Source organism: Gadus chalcogrammus, chromosome 16 (genome assembly GCF_026213295.1).
Source record: "Gadus chalcogrammus isolate NIFS_2021 chromosome 16, NIFS_Gcha_1.0, whole genome shotgun sequence".
NCBI classification, from domain to species: Eukaryota; Metazoa; Chordata; class Actinopteri; order Gadiformes; family Gadidae; genus Gadus; species Gadus chalcogrammus.
The window spans coordinates 19,992,034-20,010,706 of NC_079427.1; the positions used below are offsets into that span (position 1 = coordinate 19,992,034).

An 18,673-nucleotide genomic window follows, 5' to 3' on the forward strand; every position below is an offset into this window, starting at 1 on the left:
CAACCGACCAGCTAGTTGGGTTGGAGAAAGGTCTGCGCTTACTGTGCAGATGAAACCGGCGGTGAACGGGCAACAGGGCCCGACAGACCCAGACCAGGTTCCTCTGAAAATCAATATACATTTACAGACCAAGCAACCTATAATGAGATCCATGAGTGAAATATTACTATTATTAAGTAGTTATGCACCCAGTAACGCAGGAAACTTGAGCTGTTGTGTATTTCTGGATACATGTTTGTTAAACTTCCCAAGACATGCAAACAGGTGTGAGTGTGATTAGCCGTTACAAGCCTTTTTGAAAATCGGCCTCTTCTGACAACACAAGTGGGCGTGTCAAGCTAGATGTTATAGATGAGCAACGTTTGATACAGTCCACAGGGTAGGCTGGTCGACTGATCTTTCCAGCGTACATCTAGGTGGACACGCCCGCTTGTGATGTCAGAAGAGCCATATTTTCAAAACGGCTTGTAACGGCGAATCACACTCACACCTGGTGGCATGTCATGGGACCTTTAAAATGACAATGTTTTCTAACATTGTGTGAAATGGATTTACACCTGAGTATGCGTATAACCAACACAGTCTCGCTCCAAGAACGTCAAATACCGACTGTTGGCAAAGGTACTTTAGCGTCGGTCGCTGATGGGAAAGGTACCCTTCGGCGTCGGTCGCTGTCGGGAAAGTTACCCTTCGATGTCGTCTGCAGACGGAGAGGGGGTTCAATTCACTGCAATGTAATGGCATCCCCCGGGATGTTTGACGTTCAGAGCGGGTGCTCCAGCAGCTGATTCACTCCTGTATCAACCCGACTACGGCACTAATAGACGCTCTGAGCATCTTTCCTATGGAATCGTTTTTGGGATATTTTTCTGGGATAATGGCGGACATACTTTTTATTCTGTGTGGAAAATATCATATTTCAGTATTCTTACGCCATTAAAAGTGTTTATGCAAACATTTTTAGCGAAAATGTGCATTTTACTTTCATAATCTTCGCTCTGTGAATGTGAAGGATGTTTGGTTTGATAGTTTTGACGAAGAATATATCAGGGCTCGACAGAAATATAATAATATGGTTGCTATGATGGTTGCTATGGACGCCGAAACCAGCAGCTTGCCAACCGTTTAAATCATGGCTATAAAACCCATGGACCTATTAAAGAACATAAAACCATTGTCTTTGCTGATTATGTCAATTTATGTAACCGTGTAATGATTGAAAAAAACTTTAAGCAGGTCTGTATCCTGGTAAAAATTATGTACGCCTCTTACTGATCCACAACCACTTTATTCTCCCCACAAAGTTACGGAACACTGTGAAAACTGCAGTAAAATAAAACACATTTCACATACTTTATTTTCACCGATTGGTTTCTAATACATGGGTACATAAGTCTCAATATTGAAAAGAATTACTGTGTACGCCTGCTTAGGCAGTAGTGGACAGTCCTCTCTCGTCTCTTTCTGTTATTATATTTCTGTCGAGACCTGGAATATTCTTCGTCATTACTATCAAACCAAACATCCTCCACATTCACAGAGCGAAGATTATGAAAGTAAAATGAACATTTCTCGCTAAAAATGTTTATATAAACACTTTTAATGGCGTAACTATTCTAAAATATCATATTTTCCAACCAGAATAAAAAAGTATGCCCGCCATTTTCACAGAAAAATATCCTAAAAACGATCCTATAGGAAAGATGCTCAGAGAGTCTACTAGAGCCGTAGTCGGGTTAATACAGGAGTGAATGGGCTGCTCGACCACCCGCTCTGAACGTCAAACATCGACGGAGATGGCATTACATTGTAGTGAATTGAACCCCCTCTCCGTCTGCAGACGACGCTCGAGGGTACCTTTCCCATCAGCTAACGACGCTAAAGTGCCTTTGCCAGTTGGTATTTGATGTTCTCAGAGTGAGACTGTGTTGGTATAACAGCAACATACAAACAAGATGACTGTGGTCACACCAGCACCGATGCACAAGGAAGTCTCAGATCAACTTCTGCGTGAGAGAACCACAGCATTGTCTGACAATTTCTATAGTTCCCTTTCCCTCATACAGCCAGTGTGTCAGTCACTCTGTCTGTCTGTCTGTCTGTCTGTCAGTTTGTCTGTCAGCTCTCTCTATCTAAAGACAATAGCACGCAGGATAAGATTATTTTATAATTAATACATTATGCAACAACAATAATTATTATGTGTGTAATAATAATAATCATGATCATATGTCTCCTTCTTTTGTTATAATTATTATTATCAGACAGAAAAGTATGAATAATGATCAGATTTCTGGAACCATGCCCATAGGATCTGACTCAACACAGACCCATACAACTTTATAGGCTATGGTTTTGTCTTTACCACTCTTTTTAGCAGCAGCAAACTAGTAAGAACTGTATTGAGAAAATACAAAAAATCGAAATATGTAATAGTCTCTACATTTGAGATCCTATTTACATTATGGGAAGGCTTCCCAAAATATTGCGTTTGAAAGTCTCTCCCTGGGGGCCTTCCCTCGTTTGCCCCCCACTGACTGCACATCACTGGTTTCTGACGTGCAGGCAGAAATCCGTAGCTTCAATTGAAAAAATTGAAACAGGAAGTGGTCTATGTGTCGAGTATTTCTCTGTCTGGTGTGATGTGCTAAGAGAAGGATAGCATTTGATATTTTTGCTTTCTCCCATACAATACAAAGGATGGCGTGGGCACATCTATTGCTATTGACTGGTAAGTATATTAATTGATTTTAAATGTTTTATTCAATCAAATGACCAAAGGATCACAAATAAACCCTTTTAACGGTTGTAGTTGCATGGACTAGGCCTACTGAAGGCTTTAACATCTATGAGAAACCAGTGACGACCTTTAAAGAGGATAACGATGTACTTTTTGGACAAACCGAGGCTCAGACCAAAGATGGGTAATGGGAACCCTTTTTCGCCATCCTTAGTGCGATAGCGTTTGAAGTGTTTAGATTTATTGTTATTCATGATGTTCCTTCAATTTTAGAGTCCTGATTCCATCTCCAAACTCCAGAGTGGTATTTGTTTGCACTTTGAATAAAGGAGATGAGGGCAAATGTGCCAAACTTACAGGTGAAATAAATAACATCACAATACATTTCTAGCAATTATTAAATATGTTATACACTCAATTTACCTTGGTCTTTTTACAAATGCGCTTAATTTACAGGTTTCACTGAAGTAGAAGGAACTAAGCCAGTTGTTTCAGTAACAAACCTCATGACTGCCGATAACGAGAAGACAATGGTAATATGTTTTTAAATCAAAGATGTGTTATAGTACAACTGACTTGTGTAAGTTAAGTATTTTTCTTCCAATTCTAAAACTAGTAAATCATTCAATATTAACATCCCATTTAAATGCAGCCTGACATATGTTTATTTGACATGTTTGAAAAGTGATGTTAAACCAGACAACTCTCAACTCAAAACCACAGTTTCCTCTCATGCAAAATTTGGTGCACTCAAAATGCTTCCTGAATGTTCATTTCCATGCAGCAGCATTTCACACAGACATAAACTGTAACAGCTTTTACAAAAATCTGTCTGTATGGCTCTTCCTCAATGCAGCCATTGCTGCATGAAATGAATAGGCGGTTTGTACTCAATTGTTTGGTATCATTTGGAATAACTCCAACTTTGAAGCCTTAATAAAAGTATAGTAAGCTGTACTTCGGTTTCGAATTCTAATTTAGATAGTTAGAAAAAAAATTAGGATCATTTATAAAGTGTTAATTTATGATTTAAAAAGTATTTGTAGCATGTATGTAATGCTTTTAGTGCTGTCAAGCGATTCAAATATTTAATGTCATAGTTAACTGACGATTAATCGCGAGTAATCACAAATATTTTTTCTATGCTAAATATCCCTTGATTTCTTTGTCCCATTAATTGTTCTCATTTAAATGCTCTTATCAACATGGAGAAGTGCATCGGCTTGCCTTGTGCAAATGTTTTTTTATTGATAACAACATTGGCATATACTGATCAAAACAGGACGATACAAAAAAAAAGCCTATCGTGCAATTAAACGATGAACATACAAACATACTGCCTTGAACATAGAAGTCAGGCTACTGCTTCTTTGTTTTGAGCCAAAAAAAAAAAAAAAAAAAAAAAATATTTATTAATAAATTGTGTTAATCGCGCGATAAAAAGATTAACGCCGTTAAAATTGGTTTGCGTTAACGTCGTTAATAACGCGTTTAACTGACAGCACTAAATGCTTTATAACATAATAATGCTGAAGTGCGTGTTAGTTCAGGTAATTAATAAGCTTTTATAAGTTATTTGTGGAACTCATCTAAAGTGAGGACCAGGCCTTATTGCTGCAATAGTTAATTCCAGCCATTAAATGCCATTTATAATGCCTATAAATGCAAAATACTTAAATTATTCTTTCTTACTACCAGATTTGATCAATCCAGCCTTTCCATGTTATTTATAGATGCCGTAATATTATAAGGCAATGATACCGTACTGATATTATTGTCTTTAACGTTTGCTTGCCAAGCACCACTTTTCCCAGGTATTTATTTTGGTAAAATCCCCTTTGCGCCAAGGGTAAGAGGAGACAATTGAATTCAGACACTTGCATTGAATACTACTTATCTGCCATTGATAGGTCTGTCAACAGCAGAGAAAGATGGAAAAATGTATTGAATACTTTAACGCCAACTGCATTCTTCAGTCTGCATTCGGCAACACTGAGGTGTTGTACCCGGCTACCCTGGGTAGGTGGTGAATCCTTAATGAACATCATAGCATTGCAAAGTATTCAATTCATCCATTCATTTTAAAAGTCAAATTATGAATATCCCTCTGTAAAAATACGTCAAGTGGTCGAGCAACTCGATAAAATCAACGGCAGCATCAACAGAAACAACAACAATAACAACAACAACAACAACAACGATGACGATGACGAAGAGGGTATGTAATAATGCAATCGACACCAATTAATGGTTAATGACTTAAAGATGATCAGTGTGTGTATGTATGTTTGTGTGTGTGTGTGTGTCTGTGTGTGTGTTTGTGTGCGTCTGTTTGTGTGTGTTTTGCAGTTCCTGGTACAGAGATTGGATTTGTACTGGATGGTTCTGGTAGTATATCAGCACCCGATTTTGCAATAGCAAAACAATTTATTTGTGATGTGATGTCCAATGTATGGAAGAAATGCTATAACGTAAGTAATATCAACATCTGTTGATTCTACATGGATGAATCTTTGATAGACACCACAAAAACAACAACTGCGGTTGAAGTTAGGGTTGTGTAGTGAGTTGTATGTGAGTATGTTTAAAGTAGTGTTAATCCCATGAAAACAAGAACTTTGTCGCCTTAGAATGAGCCCTTTATATCTAGATAGTGAGCTGGTCTTCTTCCAGGGAGCCAGACTGCACCTCCATGTTTCTAGAGTAACCTGGACCAGAGAAACACAGGGAACAGAGACACATATTTTATTTTAATGACCATAATTGCTATCTAACATGTAGGCTATGAACTATCTTACAGGTTAGGGCAAAGCTGAAGTCCATGTAGCTTCAGAAGCTTGCAGGCCTTGATTGACGCATAGGCCCCTTGCTCTTCACTGGAATATATTGAGAGGAATTTAATGTGTGGAAATCTATCCATAAAATAATTAACAATAATCATCCTCAATTGCAATTAAATGACAGTATTGTGTATTCACAGTGTGACTTCACCTTGGTTCAATATGGAAGTAGTGTCAGGTCTGAACTATCACTAAAGGATAGCAAGGAGAACGGTCAAAAAGCTCTTGAGAAGGTGAAGAACATCCAACAAATTGGTAATCTTACAGTAACCGCTTCAGCCATACAGTACTTATTGTAAGTATAATCAAAAATAAATGGAGTGAATACATAGATTAGTATATTGTTTTTACAAAAGGATTGACTAGTGGACCTAATGGCTGTTCATTTATATTTATTTTCTTTCTTTCTAAGAAATCATAGCTTTGCTTTCGACAACGGATCGAACCCAGCAGCAAAGAAGATGATGATTGTGGTGTCAGATGGAGAAATCACTGAATTTGATAGAACAAACCTTATCCCTGCACTGGAAATGCTTAAGAAAATGGATGTCACCAGATTTGCTATTGGTGTAAGTGATATCTTAGGAATTTGCTAATGGAATAATGCTCATGCTCAATGATAAAATAATCAAGATCATCCAATTGATCAAACATTTAATCAAATATATATATTTCTACATACAATACAGGTGGGAGAAATTAGAGTTAAACCTATGGCAATGAAGGAAATGTCAGATATTGCTGGAGATAAGAAAAATCTCAAGTTTGTGGATAACTACAATGCGCTGACATCAATCCTTGCCCAACTCGAAAATAATCTCTTAAGTAGCATTGAAGGTGGGTTTAATACATTTTGCATACATACTTTTTTTTTTTTTTTCATTTTATCACTTTTCAAATCACTTGGCTAGTCCTTTCCGAATGACTGCAGCTTTGAAGCGTTAATAAAGCAGAAGTATAGAGTGAATTCCTCATTAATCCTCATATAGTATTTTTCATACATGACTTCTCATTGGTAAGCTATTCATGATAAGTTATAAATGATCAAATAAGATAGTTTGATAATGGTTAATATGATCGTTATGGGGCGCAAGTTTAAGGTGCAGAGTGTCGAATTGTAGTGGAATGGTATGGCAGTAATGGAGTATGATACTAAAGAGTATGTTTTAATGAGTGTATATTCCCATGAAAATAGGGTAATAATTGTGTTCATTGCCTTAGAATGAGCCATTTATTTCTCCATGGGGATTGAGTCTCTTTCCACTGAACCGCCATGTTTTTACAGTAGCTTAGAATGGACAAATGATTCTGAGACTTTGAAATAAAATGTGAACCCCAGCTTCAGTTCAAACACTATGGGCCCTATCTTGCATCCGGCGCAAGTGACTTAGTCACTGGCGCATGTGTCGTTGCTAGTTTACAACTGGCGCAGAGCGTTCTTTTCCCACCACCGCCATTTGCCGGTTAATTAGGGATTGATCATGCGCCCCAAGGGGCGGTTCGGCGGAAGGAGGAGGCGTGTTCTGGCGCAAACGGTATTTTGCCGTTTCTGAATACCATTGCGCTACTGACCAGGAAATACCTGGTTTAAAGTCAGTGGCGCGTTGTTCAGATGCTATTTTAAGGGCGCATGCATACAGATTGCTTGTGCACCTCGCGCATACACTTTGCTTCTCCCATCTACCTAGCCGCAAATTCTTGGTAAATTATTTGGTAAAGAACAGCTAATGCAGCGGTAATAAGTTGTACTTTTAAATCAATGCATCTGCAAACACCGTACAGCAAACACATAGTTTCTTGACAGAGACATCGTGTAGGCCTAGGCCCTACATGCCCATAACTTTTAGGGTTGATGAGTATTTGATCGTGAAAAACATTGTTTTACCGCGAGTGAGTGTTAAAAAGAATGAATGACTGCGGGCGCGCGTGTGTGCTCTGTTTAAACACACGCAAACTAAACACGTAACGCATAATACAATCAATGGCAATGCCTATTACCGCGGGGACACATGCATATTAGGATAGCATACAATACTGATAAGAAACAATGTTTATAATGTATTGCGTATATCATTAAATAGAACCACAGTTGCCGCATATTATTTGTTATATCATATACGTTTTCTTTGCCGAAATTTATTTGAGGACTCAGTATTTCTGAAGTTGTGGAAGAAAACCCCTTATTCCATGTGTGAATTAGGCCATATTATTTGGCAATAAACTGAGCCATTTGCAGTTTGAAATTCATGTGCATCTGTCTCATCGGAGACTGCAGACGCGCTGTCAAAATATCAACTCGTCCGATTCAAATGTGCTCATGGCTCTTAAAGGGGATGGGAGCTGGCACTCTCATTGGTTTGTTGGACGTTACGCCCAAACCACACCTACGGGTAACTAGGCTGCTTCAGACCAACCCTTTTGACACTTGCGCCGCGACGCAAGTGTAATTGATCCGCCTGTAAAATAGCGATAGCGCCGTAGAACCGCCCACAAAGCTACTTGCGCTTTGCGCTTCCCACTTGCGTTTCAGACCGTTAAAATAGGGCACTATGAGCTTAAAAAAAAATAATGGGCTTAGAGTTCTAAGTGTAATCCAAATTGCTACAACTCATTTTTGAACGTCGTTGTATAGGAGCAAGCGATTTAATGAATTGCACAATGTGGCATTATACTATAACTGTCATTGCAACAATCATTGCAGCCGTACAGTGTAATCATTAGTAATAAGTAGTACAAAGCAGTAAGGCATATATGGTCCTCAATTGAGCTCACAAACAATTCTTATCTAATTGTTTAACTCCCTGGACCAAATATGAATAACAACGTTATTAAAGGTTGGGTACGCGATTTGCGAAACGCCAGCAGATTTTGAAAATACACAACTCAAATGGTCCTACCCCCTCTCCTTCAACGCTGACTCTGACTCCACCCATTCCAAGTACCTGGACGCGCAATCATGCACGAGCGCGAACAGAGATGCGCGAGAGCGAGCCAGGCTAGCTTAGGTTTTCGTTTAACAACATGGCACTACATTCAGCTGTAAATTGCACCCAGTACCGCGGGAAGTAGGGGTTTTGGGGGTGCTGCAACACCCCCTGTCCGAGGCCCTGTCTTATCACAGAAAACGATCATTTCTAAAAACTCCGGCCAAAGTGGAGATATCTGAAAACGCCGGTTATGTGTTGTCGTATCAACGGGGAGAAACGGGATTTTAGGTTCTGAAGCGTCACATTATGCACCAGGAAATGCTTAACGTCATGTGAGCGTCCGCTGTACCGTATTGGTCCGAATATAAACACAAACCCCATTGTAATACGACCTATATTTGGAAAAAAGATTTGAAGACCAGATCTTGATTTCATGAATAAATAAATTGTATTAATTGAAATAATATACGAAAATAAAAAGGCATAGAATAAAACACTGCATTGCCACTAAACAGTAGTGCAAATAGGCCGTACTGATGTGTACACCAAAGACTTCCTGACACTCCTCTGCCCCGCTGTGTTCGCTCTGGCTGTGGTCGCTCCGAACTGTTTCGGCCCGTGGCAAAGCGAGTCATCCTCGCTGCTGTCCAAGGCATGTTGAGACGCAGCATTTATTTAATGCTCATATGTCCTAGTGCTGAAAAAAGGTTATATGAAAAAGTGTGAGGGTAGCGGTGGTGCGCTAAACTTGTTCTGTGAGCAGCTGGATGTGAACCATGGTGTGAAGGAAGTGAACACAACGATCGATTTTCAACTGTGCGCGCATGCACTGGTGTAATTGAGCTGCGCTGCTATATATCTTTTTTTTATCAATGTGACGAGTTGCGAGTCTAGTGCAGGCCGGGGTTTTTTTTCCCAGCACCCCCTGCTGAGAATACGTTCTCGCGGCTATGGTTGCACCAGATGTTATAAACATTAAACGGTCACATAAATCATTACTATTTTTAGAAAATGTATGTTTGTTTCATGTAATTGCATTGGAAGTCCTGGTTTTCACTAGGGTTGCCGTGGTGTGGACATTTTCACACCGAGTAATACACTCGTCTCAACACCGGTATTACCGAGTATAAACGGTATAAACTTTGAAACTAGGTCAACCGCCACACAAGCATCGGTTTTTAGACCCTTCTCGTCCTTCAGTTGCCGCAAACGTTCAAAAGCAGCGCCTAGGATTATTCTTGATTTCAGTTTTTCTCTTTCAGCGTTTTTATTATCAATTACTCTCTGAAAAAGAGTTTTCCTTCTCTTTGCTGGTGGTGGTGGTGGTGGTGGTGGTGGGGATGGTGGCGTCTTGTCTGCCATGGAAATTGTCTTCTACTGCTAGGTCCAAATGTGGATTAACTAGTTCCAGTAGATACCGCAGGATAACAACAAACAGGAGCTTGCTCTGGGTCACGAGCTCTGGGTCACGAGTACTGCACGAAGGGGTCGCGCGCGGGGAGGGGGGGAGGGGGAGTGCAGTACGACCGTTTGATTGACGTACTTACTGTCCAATGAAACTCGGTGGCAATGGAAATGATTGGCTGGAGTTTTTCGAGCCCTGCCCGTTCCACAGATGATTGACAAGTTTAATTTTCATGTCAGTACTTCTAACTCAGTGGCTGTAAGCGGGTTATGATAAGGATTTCAAGTAATTTTGCAAAAATGGCCAAAAAAGCGAATCACCTACGCAACCTTTAAGTACATATGAAGAGTTATTAACATGTTGTAAATAGTTTGTAAATAATCAATATTCTTAAAGGTTCATAAATTGAATTATCGTAATTGATAACTGATTATGAATTCCTTACTAATGAGTATTCATTTAGAAAAAATGCTTCATAAATACTGAATTTAATATGAATTCTCAATTTACTATTACTGTATTGATGCTTCGAAGTTTCAGTTATTTTAAGGTACATCGATGAATCATAATTATTATGATTCTGTATTTTGTCCAACAAGGATTAAACGAAGGGGATGGCTTCAAATTTGAACTCTCCGAGGCTGGCTTCAGCAGTCACATAGCACCTGATGTAAGTCCACTGTCACGAGCATGTCGATACACCAGATCCAGAAATGGACCATGTCAAGTGCTCTAGAATGACCTCATAGCAGGAGGATGGGTCCCCGACCATCTGCAAGGGATTCATAATCAGTGATGGAACGCATGTCTGCTTTGCGGGTGGGCTTTTATTAGGAGTCCCTGCTGTTTGGAGCCGTGGGAGCCAACGACTGGAGCGGTGGCGTCATCCTCAGGCCTCCCGGGCAGCCAGTGAGCTTCTTGCAGGCAGAATCCTCAAAACAACGCTTCTCCTATCTAGGTGACGTGGAACCATTGACATGCTGCTAAACATAGGATTGTTGCAATAAAACACTCTAGAGCACTAAAGCAATGTGTAACAAGTGTGTACGTATATGTGTTTGTGCATGTATGTGTGTGTGTGTGTGTGTGTGTATGTGTGTTCATGTATGTTTGTGTGTGTGTGTGTGTGTGTGTGTGTGTGTGTGTGTGTGTGTGTGTGTGTGTGTGTGTGTGTGTGTGTGTGTGTGTATGTGTTTGTGTGTATTTGTGTGTGTTTATGTGTGTGTGTGTGTGTGTGTGTGTGTGTGTGTGTGTGTGTGTGTGTTTTTTCATGATGCATGTCCGTGTGTGTGAGAGTGTGTGTCTGTGTGTGTGTTTGTGTTTCCTACAGGCTACAGTGTGCTGTCAGCGACAGTCCCCTCTACCGCTAGAGAAAAACAGTACCTCTATATCTCAGGGGCCCCTCGCTATAATCTGACTGGCGGGGTGCTTGTCTTTGATGCAGCCAATCACAAACAGCGTCAGCTACTACAGGGGGAACAGGTTGGTCAAAATCGGATAAACCATGTCTGTGCTGCAGATGCCATTGTTCACATAGAAAAGCGTTCACTCATGCTCTTATGTTCCCCCGTAATATCTTTTCTCCACATGTTTAGTTGGGGTCGTACTTTGGGTCAGTGTTGTGTGCTGTGGACATTGATCAAAATGGAGAGACAGACTACCTACTTGTTGGGGCGCCGTTCCACTACCAGAAGGGAGAGGAGGGAAAAGTGTTTCTATACAAGCTGCTGGGAGAGGTGAGCCGATCCGATATCAAATAAGCACCTCAAGTTGTATGTTTTAAATCAGCCTTGCGTGTCGCCAAGAAACCTTAACTTCTTTGTACGAAATGTTTTATTCCCCTTCAACCCCCCTCACCCCTCCCCGCCACCAGGGGGCGTTTCAAAAGGAGGACTTTGAATGGCGAGGCTTGGAGAAGTATGTGTTTTCCAGGTTCGGCTCGGCCATCGCCAGCGTCGGGGACCTAGATGGAAACGGATGTACTGACGTGGCCGTCGGCGCGCCTCTGGAAGAAGATGGCCAATCCGGAGGCTCCGGAAGCATCTACATCTTCAATGGCGTTTCAGACAAGCTACAGCCGCTACATTCACAGGTAGTTCCTCTGAAAAGGTCCTCTGTTTTGGATGCAAAGAGCCAGTAAGAGCCACATGTTACGATTCTAAATCTGTTCCTGCTACAGAGAATTTCCCCTGCGTCCATTGGGATGAAGCTCCGACATTTTGGCCAGTCAGTCAGTGCTTTCTCAAAGCAAGTGGACAGAAAAAGACAGCGCCACATCAGTGTTGGCAGTGAAGGCAACGTCACTGTCCTTGAGTAAGTTGCAGCCCAAAAATAAAACCTGTCCAAAACATCTTACCTTGAGTGTGACTACATCTGAACATGGTGGCCCCAGTCGAACGAAACCCACAACCCTGGCATTGCTACTGCCATACTCTTCTACCAAGTGAGCATTCTGGATTATGCTAAGCTTCAAATGTCTCTTGGTTATTCCATCAGGACCCTTCCCATACTTCACATCAAACCCGTACTGGAAGTGTTACCAACAAAAATCCCGTTTACATGGCGGGAAAAAACAGGCAAGGTCACTTTGGAAATCCAATTCAAACAACGAGACCAGGGAGAAATTGCTGGTATGTGGTAGGCACAGCCAAAACTAATCAATAAGAGGTTTTCTTATCGACTTGACCAGAATGCACTGACTAATTTCTCTCCCAGACACTGAAGAACTTCAAGTTTTGTATAACATTTCTTTGGACGTGGATCAAGACAAAAAGCGACTGACATTCGTCAACAATTCAGATAAGGTGGGAGCGTTCGACTTGAAACCATCTGTAGGCCCTCAATGTATCAGCCTGACTTTCAGCGTGAGTCAAATACCTATAGTTTGTCTCTCAGCAAAAATACAATGGAAATATATGAGCATCTGATACACGGCATTTTAATTTCCCTTTAGGGCTGCAATGATTGCTACGCACCCATTGTAGTACAGCTTAACTTCACTTTGAAAACTACTGCCAATCGGAAACCACACCGAGTTTTGGAATATTGGACTCCCAAGGAGGTTACTCAAAAGGTACCTTGTAAAATAAATAAAGATATAATATCCTAAATAATAGATTTGATAAGGTCTGTTTCAGTGATGATTTATTTGCAGGTGATGATTGCCAATAACTGTGAAGGATCATGTGTTGCAAACATATCCTTGTCGGATTCAAAGCTCAAGTGAGTCCAATAGCATTCACAACATAGCAGAACATATCAAAATTAATGAAATATCATCCAATATCCCATCAGACATAAAGATCCTGGCCATGTAACACTTGAGTGAAATGCAGTGGAATGTTCTAATTTCACTGAAAAACTGATCCCTGACTCATATCTCATCCCTGTGCATTAGTCAGGACGTCGTTATCATTGGATCATCCAAGAGCAACTCAATATCCTTCAATCTGACCAACCATGGGGATGAAGCATACATGACAAAGCTTGTTCTTGCCTACCCTCATAATCTGCAGTACAGCCATATGACTGTGGTAATATATCATGTCAAAGTGTTTTACCAGGATATATTGTTCATCATCTTTAACTTTAACTGTGTCTAAATACCACATGTTTCCTTAGAATAATCCGGAATCCACATTAGAGGGGACCAAGTGTGATCATGAACTCAGAACGCCTCTTTCTGAGGTCAGGTGTCGCCTTCTGCATCCGCACTTCAAGAAAGGTGCACAGGTAGGTTGGTGCTAGCACAAAGAGCTTCTCAGCATCAATCAGGGTTAATCGTGTTTTACTCAAACTATTTAAAATGCAGCCATTCATTTTTTTTTCTCCCCAAAAGGCCAACTTTGTCATCCATTGGCAAATTGTGGATATGAAGGCAGAGATGCGTGATGGTCAAATCCATGCAAGTCTAACTAGGTGTGTGATACTTTACAATTCAGATCACAACAGATCTTAATCCCAAACCCAATTTCTTTATTATTTCCTTGACATGAAGTTGTTTGTTTATATATTTAGTGCAAACCAAGACAACCAAATATTGGACAAAAAAACATATAGTTTTACGATGAAGAATGCTATGACAGTGCAGCTATCGGGGTAAGTGTCTATCTATGCAGTGACTTCAGTTATTGTAGTGAGTAGTGAATTGTATTGATTGAATACAATTTTATTATAGGACTGCCAGCCCAAATGTTATACCATTTGAGGACAGACTTAAAGAGGCGGACATCACATTTACATTTAAGGTCAGTTTTCGACCCAACCAGAAAATCATGCTTCTAGAGTTTTGATGCATGGCTACAATTTTGAATGTTTTCTTCTTTTCAGCTTAGTGGTGAGAACAAGTATAATGCAACTTTAACAGTTGACATCAGTTTAACGACGTTTGAACACAACACCAACATGGCTAAACCTACAGTTGAGCCAAGGGTAGGTCAGCAACTACAACATTTGAATGATGTTTCTGTTGTAATAGTGATGGTCTGTATTTTAACACTTTTCACTTTAAATTGCAGGATCATTGTAAGATAAATAAAAAAGTAAGTATACCTAATGTAGTTATTCAAGATCATTAATAAATGCATCCATATATTTATAATGGTTGGAATACTGTTTTTGTTGAATTATGATTGAATAAATACATAATCATTTTTATTTTTTCTCTTTCTAAAGACTCAAGGATATTATGACATCAAGTGCCTCGTGACCGATTTGAAAGATATCAGAGTCCATACGTCAATTAGTGATGTGAAGGTTGGTAGATGTTCTCGTTATAATAAAGACAGATGACAGATTATACAAATTATTCATTTCAAATAGTTGTGTGTATGTAGGCTATGTATGTGTGTATGTGAATATATATATGTGTGTGTGTGTGTGTGTGTGTGTGTGTGTGTGTGTGTGTGTGTGTGTGTGTGTGTGTGTGTGTGTGTGTGTGTGTGTGTGTGTGTGTGTGTGTGTGTGTGTGTGTGAGTGTTTGTATGGTACTTAAGTTCACTTCCTTCCACTTTTCCTCATGGGATGATTAGGAAACATCGAGCAAAATTACTGCCTCTGCAAATGTGACCATTGATGAGGACTTCGTTCTCATGGGTGTCAACACAACGTCATCAAAGGTACAGGCTTGAACAACACAATTCCTCTTTGCTCTTGGTGGAATACCGTTGTATTCCACTCCCTAACTCTTCACCTCTCAGGTGCATGTGATGATACTGAAGCAGGAAGTGATCAAATCAGAAGCAGCTATCATTGGCGGGTCTATTGGGGGTTTCTTAGTCCTGGTGCTGTTTGTGGTCCTCCTGTTCAAGGTAAAGAGATATATTGATGCATTAATGAATCAAACTAATCATGTTATTGTCTATTCATGTTATTGTCTCCTCTTCATTTGATTTTATCTATATTTTTTTTTGCAGTGTGGCTTTTACAAGAAACGTAATCAGTCTACGTAGTTCTGATCAAAAAACAGTTGGAAGTTGGTGGCCCTGTTTGGTTCATGGTTCTTTTCTAAAAATTGTGTATGATTATTATTACTATTATTATTATTATTACTATTATTATAATTATTATTATTATTATTATTACAATTTTATGATTGACTGATGGAGCTGTAACATATTTTGCATACATATCCATTATAATAAATACCGTTTTCTGCATCTAGTGTGATTATCTGCTCATGGGTTAAATTCTATATTTAATACATATTTAATCTTTGTTTTTCATAAAATGTAGTGACGGAGCTCGCTCTTTAACAAATGTTATTATTAAAAAACCCAGAATTATGATGCTAGCGACCCGGCTTCCACATCCTTGTTCTGCCGGAAAAAAAAATGACGAAGAAGATGACATGCATATGTATTGCCCCAAAATCCTTAGATACTGCTGTATTACTTTATTCAAATCAAATGCAAAAAATAAGAATAAAAACGGTATTATGTGGTTGCAAACGGTTTTAACGGTCTGAAACGCAAGTGAGGAGCGCCAAGCGCAAGTAGCTTTGTGGGCGGTTCTATGGCGATGTTGCTATTTTAGCAGCGCATATATGACTCTTGCGCCCGGCGCAAATCTAAAAGGGTCTGAAGTAGCCTAATTACCCGTAGATGTGGTTTGAGTGTAACGTGCAATAAACCAATGAGAGTGTCATCTCCCAACCCCTTTAAGGGCCATGAGCGCATTTGAATCTGACAAGTTTATATTTTGACAGCGCGTTTGCAGTCTCCGATGAGACAGATGCATGACCACATCAATTTCAAATAATATGGCCAAATAATATGGCCTAATTCACACATGGAATAGCGTTTTCTTCCGCAACTTCAGAAACACTGAGTCCTCAAATAAATTTTTGCAAAGAAAACTTATCACACATATGACACGCGGTAACTGTGTTTCTATTTCTTACCAGTATTGTATGCATTATCGTTATCGACTTGTGTTCCTAGTATGCATGTGTCCCCCCGTTAATATACTTTGCCATGGACTGTATAAGGCGTTACGTGTTTAGTTTGCGAGCTTGTAAACAGATGGACGCACACACGCGCGCCCGCTTTCATTAATTATTTTACACATACAGACACGCGCACCCGAATTCATTCATTCTTTTTGATCGTGAGAAAACAATGTTTTCTCACGATCAAATACTCATCAATCCTAAAAGATATGGGCTTGTACACGATGACTGTGTCAAGAAAATATGTGTTAGCTCTACGGTGTTTGCAGATGCATTGATTTCAAAGACAACTTATTACCGCTGTATCAGCTGTTCTTTCCCAAATAATTTCCCAAGAATGTGAATGCGCAAGGTGCACAAGCAACATTAAGCATGCGCCCTTAAAATAGCATCTGAACAACGCGCCACTGACTTTAAAGGTATTTCCTGGTTTGTGACGCAATTGTTTTCTGAAACTGCAAAATAGCACCAGGGAACGTTTGCGCCACCTCCTTTCGCCGAACCGCCCCTTTGGGCGCAAGATCATTCCCTAATTTACAGGCGCGTGGCGGTGGAGGGAAAAGAAAGCTCTGCGCCAGTTGCAAACTAGCAACGACCCATGCGTCAGTGTAGAAAGTCAATTGTGCCGGATGCAAGATAGGGCCCATAATGTTATTCTGTGTCTTAATCATATTCTTCTTATTTAGCCTAATTTCAGTTAATTTTCTCCTCATTAAATTTTTTAGGGATTAACATCAAATCACAACAAAAATTGTTTGGCATATATCATTGCAGTGCACGACTAATTTTAGACACCAAACATTGCTAACGATGCTGTCCCCTCCAAAATAATAAAAGACGTCTTTGACTCAATCGGCCCAAGTATTCAGGTCATCCTCAACTCTTGCCTGACCAGGGGTTTTGTTCCTGCAAGTTTTTAAGCAGGCGGTTGTCCAGCCACTGCTTAAAAAACATAACCTGGATGCAAAATGTCCAAGAAACTACCGTCCAATCTCTAAATTACCTTTTATTTCAAAAATCCTGGAAAAGGTGGTTTTATCACAACTATTGCCCTTTTTAAACCATGCCGAGATTTTAGAACCCTTCCAATCAGGTTTTAGATCACGTCACAGCACTGAGACAGCCTTATTGAAAGTAACAAATGACCTGCTCCTCACTCTAGACTCTGGAGAAAATGCCATTTTGATCTTACTAGACCTCAGTGACGCCTTCGACACTGTCGACCACAACACCCTCTTGTCGCGCCTAGAGCAGTGGGTTGGTATTAGTAGCACAGCTCTTCAATGGTTTTCCTCCTATCTCACCAATAGATCTTTCACAGTGTCTATCGGACAGTTCTCCTCACCCTCTGCCCCTGTGTCCTGTGGGGTTCCCCAGGGGTCCATTTTAGGCCCTGTCCTCTTCTGCCTTTACATGCTCCCTCTAGGGAATATAATCAGGAAGCATAACATTGCATTTCACTTTTATGCTGATGACTTGCAATTATATCTCCCTCTCAAATCTGCAGACTCGCTCCAGACCCTCCTTGACTGCCTTGAGGAGGTAAAAGTTTGGCTGGGTAGTAACTTCCTCCAAATTAATAATGACAAAACGGAAGTCATTATTTTTGGCCCTTCCAAATCCAAAACCCCTCGCACGGCCGACTTAGGTATTCTCTCCCCCTACGTCAAATCCCACTCCAGAAACCTGGGTGTCATCTTTGACTCTAATTTCTGCTTTGACAAGCAAATTGCTGCTGTGGTCAAGAGCAGTTTTTACCAGCTCAGAGTCATTGCCAAGATGAAACCCCATTTATCACTTCACAATCTGGAAATAGTAATACACGCCTTCATCACATCACGGCTGGATTACTGCAACTCCCTTTACCTAGGACTCCCTCAATCACTCCTCTCTCGCCTTCAGTTGGTCCAGAGCTCCGCAGCAAGGCTGCTGACTGGATCCAGAAAGCGGGATCATATAACCCCCATCCTAGCATCCCTTCACTGGTTGCCCATCCAGCACAGAATTCATTTTAAAACCCTACTTATGGTTTTTAAAGCCCTAAATGGCCTGGCCCCGCCCTACATCACAGAGCTCATCCACCACCACTCAGCACCCAGGTCCCTAAGATCAGGTAGCTTGGGTCTCTTACACGTTCCACGCACTAGGCTAAAACAGAGGGGTGACAGGGCTTTTGCTGTGGCTGCCCCCCGCCTTTGGAACGAGCTGCCGCCTGCCAGAAACGCTCCTTCCATCACCATTTTTAAATCTAGGCTTAAAACACACCTTTTCTCCCTGGCCTTTCCTCCCCTTTTGTGATATCTCGTCTCGTTT

The 18,673-nt window shown here is 40.5% G+C and overlaps 1 protein-coding gene across 2 annotated transcripts; it reads left to right on the forward strand.

Annotated features, from left to right (window-relative positions):
- The first annotated feature begins 2,590 nt into the window (after positions 1-2,590).
- LOC130406299 (integrin alpha-E-like) lies at positions 2,591-17,777 on the forward strand. Of its 2 annotated transcripts, none has more exons than XM_056611793.1 (31): positions 2,591-2,731; positions 2,813-2,924; positions 3,014-3,099; positions 3,197-3,273; positions 4,651-4,759; positions 4,866-4,958; positions 5,090-5,211; positions 5,721-5,875; positions 5,993-6,149; positions 6,270-6,417; positions 10,512-10,582; positions 10,747-10,870; positions 11,243-11,394; positions 11,508-11,648; positions 11,786-12,004; positions 12,092-12,225; positions 12,409-12,542; positions 12,628-12,716; positions 12,866-12,985; positions 13,067-13,134; positions 13,310-13,445; positions 13,534-13,644; positions 13,751-13,830; positions 13,930-14,010; positions 14,090-14,159; positions 14,242-14,343; positions 14,430-14,453; positions 14,587-14,667; positions 14,943-15,029; positions 15,111-15,221; positions 15,327-17,777. In XM_056611793.1, the coding sequence occupies exons 1-31, from the start codon at positions 2,701-2,703 to the stop codon at positions 15,360-15,362; spliced, it is 3,261 nt and encodes a 1,086-aa protein (XP_056467768.1). In that variant the 5' UTR covers positions 2,591-2,700; the 3' UTR covers positions 15,363-17,777. The 2 variants fall into 2 exon arrangements, with proteins under 2 accessions (XP_056467768.1, XP_056467767.1); XM_056611792.1 differs by having other exon boundaries at positions 12,628-12,776; positions 15,327-17,776.
- Positions 17,778-18,673: the final 896 nt, after the last annotated feature.

Bases quoted from the DNA above. Each gene is read 5' to 3' on its own strand.
- LOC130406299 (XM_056611792.1), top strand. From the start codon at position 2,701: ATGGCGTGGGCACATCTATTGCTATTGACTG. The intron at 10,583-10,746 runs GTAAGTCCACTG...GGCTTTTATTAG, and splicing joins GCAGTCACATAGCACCTGAT to GAGTCCCTGCTGTTTGGAGC. The intron at 14,668-14,942 runs GTTGGTAGATGT...TGGGATGATTAG, and splicing joins CGTCAATTAGTGATGTGAAG to GAAACATCGAGCAAAATTAC.